Below are 12511 nucleotides of genomic sequence, written 5' to 3'. Positions count from 1 at the left end.
TCTCACCTAACACTCTTTCCGTCTCCTCTCATTTGACATTTGGAGGTCTCCTACTCATCCTTCAAGTGTAACTTCTCTCACTCTTGTTGACTCTTTGCCAGCCTTGCAACCCCAACTAGGGCTAGGCTTTTTGCTTCTATATATATCCCTACAGCACTTTTTGCATATCTTTAACTATTTTTCTTACTCTGTCTTATCATAACTACTTATTCATTAGTGTCCCTTTATTGATTGTTTCTTTTATCCCCATTCAATACTTCTCTGCACCAAGAATTGTTTTCACCCCTCTGCATGCATCATCTCCTTTAATCCTTAAAACTTTATGAATGTATAATTGGAACATTTGAGCCACAATATCTAGCCCCAGGCCACACAGCTAGTGCAAAGTTAGGACTGTGATGTGAACCCAGGCAGTTTTATTCCAGAGTCTGTGCTTTTAATAACTGTTCTCTACTAACATATTAGGATTTCTAGTGAATAGCAGAATTCCTGCTATGTAACAAGTGCTCGATGAACATTTGGTGATTGAACCAAAGGTTTATAAGATTTCTTTAACTTCTTTTGGTAGCCAAAATGTGTTATTGCAATGCTGTATCAGGAGCACTTATTGCTTGGTTCAGTATTTCTTTCATTTTTTTTTCCTACAGGCTGTGTATTTTTTAGGATATTCATGCAATAAAATACATTTTTCAAACTTTTTTTTACTTTCAGCCTTTTCTGGAGGAAGGGGTAATTACAATTCTGCATTGTTGGTGATTATTTAAATGTAGGGGCAGCAGTCATGTAAGATGTCTGCATTGATGTCTGTCTGCTTGCCTTCCCAGTCTTTTCATCAGTCAAATGCACAGCTTTAAGTAACTCTCTCTCTCCCCCCACCCCGCCCCATCCCTCTCCTCCCTCTTCTCTTCCTCTCCCCTCTCCCACACCCTCTCCCTCTTTTTTTTCTCAATGGTGATCCAAGATGACAAACATGTTCCCAGGGAGAAGTGGATCTACCAAGGAGAGAGAGAATAGCTCCTTTAGGGAAGCAGACACCATTTGGTAAATTGCCCTGTCCATGGCTCTAAATTGTATCCAGAAAGATGTCATTTCTCTCACAGGGATGAGCACTTTGTTTTCTGAGAAGGTCTTCCCAACCTGACTACTTGAATCAGTTACTTTTCTGTGGAAGGTGAAGTTTTGTAAATGAATGAACTGGACAGAATGGGAAAGTTGTATGACCTTTGCTAATTTTCCAGCATAATTCTGATTTTCCTTTCTTATTTCCAGGGGCTCCTCATCTTTAATATTCTAGTGTTACTTGTATGATTTGGGTTTTCTTTTTTTAAAGAATCTATAACAAAGAGGCTGCAGAGGGTCAGTCACAAGGGCACCTGAATCCCAATTCACCAGTTCCGGTGGGCATGTTAATTCAGAAAAGTAGTTGTCAATTGTTCCTTGTCTACTTCCTAGATAATTTAAGATTTTTTCAGTTTAAAATTTCTTGTGTAAGAGAAGAAATCTGAAGAAAAAATAAATTAATAAGAAGCCAGTTAGAAAGCAGATAGCAGAATGCATTTATTTTTGCATACAGTTATTTTCTTCCTTTTGAAAACAGAAAGCTCAAATATTTCTCTGTAAAGAAGGATTTTTGAGGGGGAGCGTCTTTATATTCCTGTAACACAGAAGAAAATTTGGCCAAAATAAAGCAGGAAAATAAGTACCTCATTATTTTGGAAAACCAGGTGAACATAAGTTTTATATGAAGAAAATAAGCCAACATTTAGAGGTTACATACATAGGCTATTTACATTGACTGACTTCTTAAAATAACCTTCAATGGACAAATACAGAAAAATAACTTTTAAAATAATTTTTAAAGATCCATTGTTGGAAATCTTGGTTTATTTATTTATTTTTGACCAATTTGTTTCTCTATTGTAGATGCAACAATAACTCTCTTTTGCACAACATCCTATGATGTTCTTCGGGGGATTTTTCCATCAGAGCCCTTGAAGCTTTGTATTTAAATGGTCTGCTTGTGTATTTATCACTCTAGCTTGAATATAAGCTTCATGAAAGCAGGGACTAATTTTTTCATGTCTGTGTTCCCAAGGCCCAGAACAAGGTCTGGAGCAGAATATACTTTCAAAATGTTGCCACGATCACTCTATTTATATTATTTAACAACTTTGGGAGCTTGCTTTTATTTATACACTTATTCAACAGAAGTTTATTGAATACCTAGTTTGGGCTCCATACAGTGACAGGTGCTGGGGGTACAATAGTAGATAAGACAAATGTATTTTTGGACTTACATTCTTACCAGAGGGGACAAAAATAAACAATACTTATAGTAAATAAGTTATTCTTATGCTTGAATGTGGTGAGTGCTGTGGGAAAATTAGGGCAGGTGAGAGGAATGTGGGAAAGTAGTATTTTTTTTTAATTAATTTTATTTAGTTATGTTTCAAGTACAGTTTTTGGTCTATTTTTCCCATCCCAGCCTCCCCTTCCCCTTGCTCCCCACCTCCCTCCCATTTCCACCCCCCTTAGTTCTCGTCCCTGTGTCCTACCTATTTGTTCCTCCAAATCCCTCCCCCTTTTTCCCCTTAACTTCCCTTCCTTCTCCCCTCTGGTCACTGTCCCCTTGTTCTCTATTTCAGTGTCTTTTTTTTTTCCTGCTTGCTTGTTTGTTTTGTTGTTTAGCTTCCTGTTAAAGGTGAGATCATAAGGTATTTGTCTTTCAGCACCTGGCCTATTTCGCTCAGCATAATGCTCTCCAGTTCCATGACATCTTAACAATTTTGAATCTTCCATCTATAATAAACATATGATATATATTTTCACTTTATTTAGGTAGTCTTTAAATTCTCTCAGCAATAATTTATAATTTTCAGTGTAAAAAATTTAGACAAATGAGGTTGGATTTGCTTCTAGGTATTTTATGGTTTGGGTGTTATCATAAACAGGATTCTTAAATTTTTATTTTCCATTTATCTGTTGCTAGTGCAAATGTTTGTCACTGGTACAATTGATTTTTGTATATTCACTTTGTATCCAATGACCTTGCTAAAGTTCTTTTTCTTTTTTTATAGCTATTTTTTAAAAGGTTTTTAAATTTTATTTTTAGACAAAAGGGAAGGGAGAGAAAAGGAGAGGGAGAGAAACATCAGTGTGTGTTTACCTCTTGTGTGCCCCCTATTGGGGACCTGGCCTGCAACCCAGGCATGTGTCCTGACTGGGAATCAAACTGGAGACCTTTTGGTTCACAGGCCAGCACTCAATCTACTGAGCCACACAAGCAAAACCCTAAAGTTTTTTTATTAATTAGTTCAAACAATTGTTCTGTAGATTTTCTGGGATTTTCTATGTAAATAGCCTTATCATCTGTAGTAAGGACAGCTTTATTATTTTCTTTCTTAACTTGTATGGTTTTTTTCTTGCATTATTGCAGTAGCCTGGCTTTCCAGAATGCTGTTGAATAGATGTGAAAGTAGATATTCTTCCCTTACTCTTAATCTCAGGGAGAAGCAATTAAATTTTATATCATTAAGTATGTATTAGCTAGAGTTTCTTTTAAAAAAGCAAATGCCCCTTATCAGTATCAGGATGTTTTTTACTATCCACAGTTTGAGTAATTTTTTTTAATGATGAATGCATGTTAGATTGTGTCAATTTTTTTTGCATCTTACTGATACAGTGATATGATGAATATGGTAAATTACATTGCTTGATTTTCAAATGTTAGCCATGCATCCTTTGGTTAAACCCTACTTATACTTATTTTTTAATTTATTCTAAATGTTTTATATTTTGTGATGGTATTATAACTGAAATTGTTTTCTTAATATTATTTTGAGCTTATTCATTGCTAGTGTTTAGGTATACAATTGATTTTTGTGCATTGATCTGCATCCTTGCTGCAATACTTTTCTTTTTTAGCTTCAACAGCTTTGTGTGTATGTGTATGTGTATTTCTTATGTAAAACCTCATGTCATCTGCAAATAAATGCAATTTACTTTTTCCATATGAATAATATTTTTATCTTTCTACTTGTTCTGGCTAGAATAACTTCTACAATGTCGAATAGAAATGGTGAGAGTAAAGTGCTCATCTTTCCCTGATTTTAGGGGGAAAGCTTCTAGCCTTTAACCATTAAGTATGCTATTAGCTGTTTGTTTGTTTTTAGATTCCCTTCTAATTATTAGGGGTTTTATCATGAAAAGTGTTAAATTTTGCAAATTATTTTTTCTGCACCTACTGAGATGGTTATGTTTCTTGTCCTTTATTAATGTGCTATATTGCATTAATTGACTTTCATAAGTTGAACTAATACTGAATTTTGGGGACAAGTCCCACTTGTCACCACATATAACCCTTTTTGTATATTGCTGGATTTAATTTGCTATTATGTTGTTGAGTATATTTGGGTGAATATTCATAAGTTATACTGATTTGTAGGTTTTTAAAAAATATTTTTAAAGATTTTTATTTATCTTGGGAGGGGAAGGGAAGGAGAGAGGGAGAGAAATATTAATGTATGGTTGCCTCTCATGGGCAACCCAGGCATGTGCCCTGACTGGGAATTGAACCACAATACTTAGGTTCGCAGGCCCGCGCTCAATCCACTGAGCTACACCAACCAGGAGGCTGTAATTTTCTTATGATGTCCTTGATTTTAATTTCAAGGTCATTCTGGCCCCAGCGAATGCATTTGACATATTCTCTTTTTTTCATTTTTGGCGGGAAGAGATATTTTATTTTTAAATCAGTCTTGCTTTTTATTTTATGTTTATTTAGATATGAATATTTTTTCTTTAATTAGTTTTGTTGTCTTTCTAGGATTTTGCCCATTTCATCTAATTTGTTGCCATATCATTGATCATAGCATGTCCTTCTTTTGATCTCTGATTTTGCAAATTTTAATTCTTTTTCTTTGTCTTCTTGATGGAATGCTTTTTTGCCATTATAAAACATCCTTCTATGTCTCTTCTAACAATTTTTGCCTTAATGTTGATCTTTTCTGTTTTTAGTATTGACATTACATCTTTTTTTTGCCTTGCTTAGTATATTATTTTCCTTCTTTCTACTTTAAACCTTTTTGTATGTTTTTATCTAAGTCCATCTCTTACAGACAGCGTATGGTTGCCTCATTAAAAAATTAATTCTGAAATTTTTTCCTTTTGTTTGGAATTTTTTTTTAATATTTTATTATTTATTTATCTTTAGAGGGGAAGTGGGGGAAGGAGAGAGGGAGAGAAACATCAATGTATGGTTGCCTTTTGTGCGTCCCCTGCTGGGAACTGGCCTGCAGGGAACCGGCCTGCAACCCAGGCATGTGCCCTGACTGGGAATCGAACCGCGATCGTGTGGTTTGCAGGCGCCCACGCTCAATCCACTGAGCTACACCAGCCAGGGCTGTTTGGAATTTTTAGTTCATTTACATTTATTATAAGTACTGATAAGATTATTTTGCTGTCTACTCTCAGTATGTTTTATGTCTTTCCCCATTTTTTCATTACTGTCTTCTTTTGTGTGAAATAGGTATTACCTAGTGTATATTTTAATTTTCTTCTTATTGGTTTACTGTATTTAAAGTTTCTTTTCTTAATGATTGCCTCAGATTTATAATGAATTTAATTTAACTGATAGCAGTCTAGTTCAAATTAATACAAACTTAATTTCAATAATATACACATTTATAATCACATGTCATGTGATTATAACCCAAAGTAATAATCCAAAGTAATTTTGGATATGCTATATACTCTCTGTACAGATGGATAATTATTGCTTTATGTGGTTGTGTTTTATACTAATAGGACAAAAATCTACAAGCAAAATATATTTATACTCTTTTATATTTACTCATGTAGTTACATTTGCTGTTGCTCTGTTTTTTTCTTCATGTGGATTTATTTTCTAGTATTTTCTTATTATAGCCCAAAGGACATCCTTTAGTTTTTCTTGTAGGGCAAGTTTCAAAATCTGATAATGTCTTAACTTTCTTATATTTGAAGAATATTTTCTTTTGCTGGCTATCAATTTTTTGACAGTATTTTCTTACAGGTATTTACATATGTTTTCTCACTGCTTTCTAACCTCTATGGTTCCTAATGAGAAACCAGATGCTAATTTCATTGAAGATTCCTTATATGTGATGAGTAACTTCTGTGTTGCTGCATATAAGATTCTTTTTGTCTTTGGGTTTTGATTGTTTGATTAAGAAATGTTTAAGTTTGGACTACATTTTCATAGCTAGAAAAAGAAAGTGACAAATCCTTTATAATTATTTAATTTCAGACTATTTCTGTCTTGTTGGGTCTGACTTTCTATTCCCCTTTAGCAATGTTTGATTTTTATTGGAATGCTTATTCTATTTATATATCTGTTCTATTTTAATATAATTATTGATAGTCGTACTTAAATGAAGTATCTTGTTACTCATTTTTATATTGCCTTTCTGTTTGCTAGTACTCTGCTATTCTTTTACTTTCTTCATTTGGGTTAATAACAATTTTTTTCAGTATTTCATATATTTTTTTGACTTTACTTTCCCACCAAGAAGCTTGATTAGCCTATAAAAGCTGATCAAAAGGTTTACAAGAATCTAAATCCACTTAATTGTAAGGGATTTTATTCTTTAATTTAGAAAATGGAGGCAACTGTACTTGAACAACAATTAGAATATTTACTTAATGTTATTAAATTTTTTTAATTGTTGTTCCATGACAGCTGTCGCCATTTTCTCCCGTTGCTCTCTCTTGCCCTGCCCACCCGACTTCCACATTTAATCCTCGAACCTGTTGTCCTTGTCCATGGGTTAGTATTTTATATTTTCTTAGTAATACTCTTTTTGTTTATTTATATATTTATTTATATATTTATTTATTTATATTTTATTATTCTCAGAGAGAGGGGAAGGGAAGGAGAAAGAGTGGGAGAGAAAGGAGGGAAACATCAATGCGTGGTTGCCTCTCACACACCCCCTACTGGGGACCTGGCCCGCAACCCAGGCATGTGCCCTGACTGGGAATCGAACCAGCGACCCTTTGCTTCACAGGCCCGTGCTCAATCCACTGAGCTAGACCAGCCAGGGCTACTCTTTTTATTTTATTTTAATGGTGGTTCTAGAGTGAACAATATGAACTATGATTTAGCAAAGTATTTTTTAAAACTTTTGTTTAAAATTTATCTTTAGAATGATTTTAGGTTTATAGCAAAATTGAGAGGAAAGTATAGAGATACCCCATATATCCCTTGACCCCACACATGCATAGACTTCCCATTGTCAATATCCCCCACCAGGGTAGTATATTTGTTAAAATTGATGAGCCTACATTGATATATCATAAGCACCCGAAGTCCATAGTTCACTCTTGGTATTGTACATTCTATTGGTTTGGATAAATATATAATTACAAATATCTATTCTTATAGTCACACAGTATTTTCATCATTGTAAAACATTTTTGTGCCCTACAATAAATCCCTTCTTGCATTTGTTCATTCTGTTTTTCTTCTGATATATCTTTTATATGTGTGGTAGATCATTTGTTATTATTCCGCTGGTTTCTGGGGCTTTGTTCATTTTTATTCAGTGTTTTTTCTCTCTTTTTCAGATCATATGACTTTTTAATTGATTCATGAAGGTTACTGGCCCTTTCTTTATAATTTTTAATCTAGTGTTAAGCCCATTCAGTTCATTTTACATTTCTATAATTGTGCCTTTTAGTTGTAGACATCTTATTTGGTCCTTATAAAAAGTTGCCATTTCCATAATGAAATTTCCTATTTATTCACACATGAAGATTATTTTTCTTTAATACTTTTTGTTCTCGGAATTAATTAATTAATTAATTGAGAGAGGAAGGGAGGGAGAGAGGGAGAGGAGCATCTATGTATGATAGATACATCAAAAGGACTATATTTATAATAGCCAAGTTCAAGTCCTTGTCTGCTAAATTACACATCTGATCTAACTGTAGATTTGTATTGTTTCTCTCCACTCCCTTGGTTATACTTGATATATGTATATATATATTGAATGTCTAGTAACTTTAGATACAACAGATGATACATTTTTGAAAATGAATTCTTTTATCTTCTTCTGGAGCATACTGATGTTTATTGTTGAAGGCCCCAGGAGGGTAAACAACTTACCCATTGTTGCTCAGTAAGTCAGTTGAGCCAGAATTCAGGTCTGCTGACTCACAGGCCTAGTACTCCATCTGTTACAACACAATGGGTGCTCAAAAAAACAAAACCAAAAATAAAATTGGTGCCAGTGGAACTAGTAAAAGAAACAATTAAAATTTTTTGCACACATAAGGTTAAAGTTTAATTCTGAATGTTTTTTTTTACAAAGACACTAGAGTTCACTTTTAAGCAACCTATTGCTGTGCTCTTCAAGTGCAATACAATACTGACATTTCAATCAGTTGCTGTTTATGTCTATAGTCATCTTCACTCTTTTTTAGCTGTTGATGATCTGGTTTAGGAACTGACCAAACTCTTTGATTATTTTTCCATCCTACTATTTACATTTTGGGCAATTGACTGCTTATTTGAATATCAGAAAGAGGAGAGACAAAGAATAGAAGTCACACTTCAGTTTATACACTTTTGATATAACCTTTCTATTTTTGGAGAGAATAGAAAGTTTATGGTTTGTGAATTTACCATTATTATTCTTACATAGTAACCACTAATTTTTATTTAGAAACTTTCTCTACTTTACATATTCTGTAACGTGTTCTGATAGAAATTTGAAGATGTACCATACATAGTACAAATGCATAGCCCACTTGCATTTGAGAGTTAAGTAAGATCAAATATATTAGAGTTAATTTGTATACCATAAAGCTTAATAGAAAATACTTCATGTATTATCTTCCTTGTTTTTTGAACTAGGAAACTGAAGTTTGATTGTAATTCTTATTTCATTTATGGGGGCTTGACATGTGCTCCATACAGCATACCTATCTGCCAAAGACACAAATGGATCTGCTGGGCAATAAACATTGGAAAAGCTGCTTGCACAACAGCCCAGCATAGCCGAAAGCCTTCTCTTATCCTGGTCTGCACTTAGAGTTGGCAGCCTTAGAGATTGTGAATGCTGTGCTGAATGATAGCAAGTGTTGCTGCCAGAGCTGCTAATGTGTAAATGTATGTACCATGGAGCTGCATGAACTTCTATTAAAACCCAGTTCTCTTATTTTTTATTGCCAGGTAACCTTGGACGGGTGGACCAGGTCTCTGAGTTTGAGTATGATTTGTTCATTAGGCCGGATACCTGTAATCCACGCTTCCGAGTCTGGTTCAACTTTACTGTTGAAAATGTGAAAGAATCACAGGTGAGGGAAATAGTACATGGTTTTGGTAACATTATGCTTTTGTTTTATTTTAGTAATATTAAAAATTAATGAGCATATTATTTTGTTTCAAGAGATACAGAGAAATAGGCATAATATATTGTTTTTATTATCTACTGGTTTTTCAATAATACAAATAGATTATCTGAGAACAAAATGTTATTCCTTACAGATGGAAACATTAAGTCGATATTTGAAGCTTCCTTGAGCAACACAATAAGAAACCATAGAAAGTACCTTGTATTACGTTTATTATGGTGTGCTATATTATTTCTTCTGTATGAAACCTTTAATCATTAGACATTTCTCACAGGGTCTCAGTTTCAGAACATGCTTTTCTCGTGCACAGTAAGATATGTATATCTCAAAACAATATGATCCTCGTAACTCATTCTGTTTGCCCATTGCTTTGGCTGGTGGAAAATTCGGAGCCAATCTTATAGCACTGTAATGATTGTGGAAAACTTTTTTGCTTTTGTTTCTGTGTACTGAGTTTTTAAAAAAATCTGATCTTATTAATCTATCTTTTATCCAGGATTTCATCAATTACATTTTCTAATAGTATGATTTTATAACCCCATTAAATCTGTTTTGAGTGAAAGAGTATATTGATGAAAAGAGAACTACCGTAAATACTTATGCTTTGAATTAACATTAACAAAAATCTAACCCTAGTAAATCAGTTATCATGGTGTTATACTGAGACAAGTCATCATGGAAAGCTGTCCACAAACTCTGTAGACATAGAGACATGATTCTTTTAAGCAGATGAGAGCATAGCCCTGAAACCTAACCTTTGCCATTTTCATGCGGGGACTTTTTTTTTTTTCAGTATCTTTAGGAGAAAGTGAGCAGTTTAATTTTTCCTCCCAAGTCAATCTATCCTATTTGTTTTCACCTGGTTGCTTGCTTCTCTCTATTTCTTTCAACTGCAACTTGAATTGTGTGTTAGTCAGTGTTCAGTGTCTGGGATTCGGGGACTGTCGTCTCGTTTGGCGCAGGGCTGTTCCTGGCACCCTGGCTTCAGCAGGGAAGGGGTGCTGGGACAGCCCTGTCACTTTACTCCAATTCCCTTAATTTTTCCTACAACATGGCGGACACGGGGCTTGGTGTATGTAATGTTTACCGAAGTTGAGGGGCTAACTGGAAGGAATTCAAAATATGAGGGGGAACTCTGAACATTGTTAGCTAAATATGATTTCTCTCAACATTTCAGGAGAAGTGGCAAGATAAGTTAAAGTGCCCTGGCTGGTGTGGCTCAGTGGATTGAGGACAGTCCTGTGAAGCAAAGGGTCGCCGGTTCCATTCCCAGTCAGGGCACATGCCTGGGTTGCAGGCCAGGTCCCCAGTAAGGGACACATGGAGAGGCAACCACACATTGATGTTTCTCTCCCACTCTTTCTCCTTCCCTTTCCCTCTCTGTAAAAGTAAACAAATAAAATATTTATAAAAAAGAAATAAAAGTTAAACTACACATAAAGAGCTACTCAGAGATGAACTTCAGTTCCTGGCTTTGCTTCTTGGTTTTATTTCTCTCCCATGGGAAAGAAAGTCCTTTTTCATTTCTTTTTTTTTTTTTTTTAAGATTTTATTTATTTATCTTTAGAGAGGAATGGAAGGAGAGAGGGAGAGAAACATCAATGTGTGGTTGCCTTTCATGCGTCCCCTGCAGGGAACTGGCCTGCAACCCAGGCATGTGCCCTGACTGGGAATCGAACCACGATCGTGTGGTTCGCTCATTTCTTTTTCATAGTAAGAATAACAATATTTCTCCTCTCCACCCAACTTAGGAAAGCCTAACTTTACCTGCAGGAGTTCACCTGACTCTAGAATTGTCCAGCTTGTTTCACCAAGACAATCAGTACTTCTCAAAGTGCATTTTCCAGAGTCTGTGTTAATGAGTCTTGAGAATATAACTCACAGCAGAAGGCTTTGGCCAGATGTGTTAGACTGAGTCTTACCATTCCGAGTTTGGGTCCCCCGTAGAGATCTCTGCTCTCATGAGGTAAACACAGGACCTCTTATTCCTCTGTTGCTGTTCCTGTCTCACTTTAGTCCGTAGCGGTGGGCACGTATACACACTACTGAAAAGCAATAATTGTGGGACAGTATAATTCAATTTGTACAAAGGAAGGGAAGCATTTTTTTAAAGAAGTATAGTAGGTCAGGATTTCTAAATTCACAAAGGGGCTTACTCTTCTCCTCTGTATGCACAGCATATTTGCTTAAAGCATATGTACATCCTTCAGCTTGCCTACTGCATCCAGGAATCCACTGACTCCTAAGAAATGAGACCTGTTAACTTTTCAAACAGCAGCATCATCTACCCATTATATCTTTTGCTAAACAGAACCTTAGTGGAAACTCTGAAGTTACAGTGTTTCTTTAATTTTAGGCCACTTAAATTCACCACCTAGTTCTTTCTTCTAAATCTCTTTACAAAGTGTATTATTATATAGCTCCTATGGAGGTCTGGAGGAGGGGTGGGAGGTAACTAGAAAGTCAGGGAAAATTTGGGAGTTATGCCTGAGATGGTCTTTTGGACAAGTCGCTCCTACATTAGAGTGTTTCTTGTTTTGGCTTCTCTAGTTTGCTTACAAGTATGTTTTTGTTGTGGTGTAAAATGTCTCTTCCAGAGTGTTAAAATATTCATATTACATGTTAAAGTCATGCAGCCTCTTTTGCAGTCTTGTCTACCAATTAAGTAAGCAAATAACATGAATGTATCTCAAGGGATTATTGTAGTAAGAGAGTTGGTACTGTTCTATAGATCCTTATTTTTAAAGCTGGAGGAATCAATATTTTCTGCCTATCTGGATTCTGTCTTCATCCAGTATTACCCTGCCTTTGTTACAATTAGAAATCATGAACATGTTCATCTGGTTGCTTGGAGGCTGATGCTTTATCACCATCTTTCCGTGGGCCACTGCTTCATCAACTATAATCATATTATATTTATGGAAATCTATCTCAAAAAGTCATAAAGATCTGCTGAAAAGATACAATATATGTCTCTAGCTCACAGGATATTTGTTTTCATGGTTGTGTACATGAAAGAGAATGATTTACTATTAAGTTTGACTTGTGAGGTCTGTTTTTATAATGTCTCTTCTTATAATCTTTTTCCATCTCTTCAATTTCCTTTAAAATGAGA

General features: G+C 35.0%; 1 protein-coding gene across 1 annotated transcript in view; it reads left to right on the top strand.

The window, feature by feature from the left end:
- The window catches only part of LOC119040203 (AGBL carboxypeptidase 4), a 1071017-nt gene that overhangs the window by 169928 nt on the left and 888578 nt on the right, over window positions 1-12511 (top strand). Inside the window, exon 3 of the mRNA XM_037133086.2 lies at window positions 9215-9339. Coding sequence (XP_036988981.2) covers window positions 9215-9339 — 125 coding nt within the window. The remainder of the gene's footprint in view (window positions 1-9214; window positions 9340-12511) is intronic.

Source organism: Artibeus jamaicensis, unplaced genomic scaffold (assembly GCF_021234435.1).
Source record: "Artibeus jamaicensis isolate MK-2021 breed Jamaican fruit bat unplaced genomic scaffold, CSHL_Jam_final scaffold_1019, whole genome shotgun sequence".
Taxonomy (NCBI): domain Eukaryota; kingdom Metazoa; phylum Chordata; class Mammalia; order Chiroptera; family Phyllostomidae; genus Artibeus; species Artibeus jamaicensis.
This window is presented reverse-complemented; position numbering and strand designations above follow the sequence as displayed.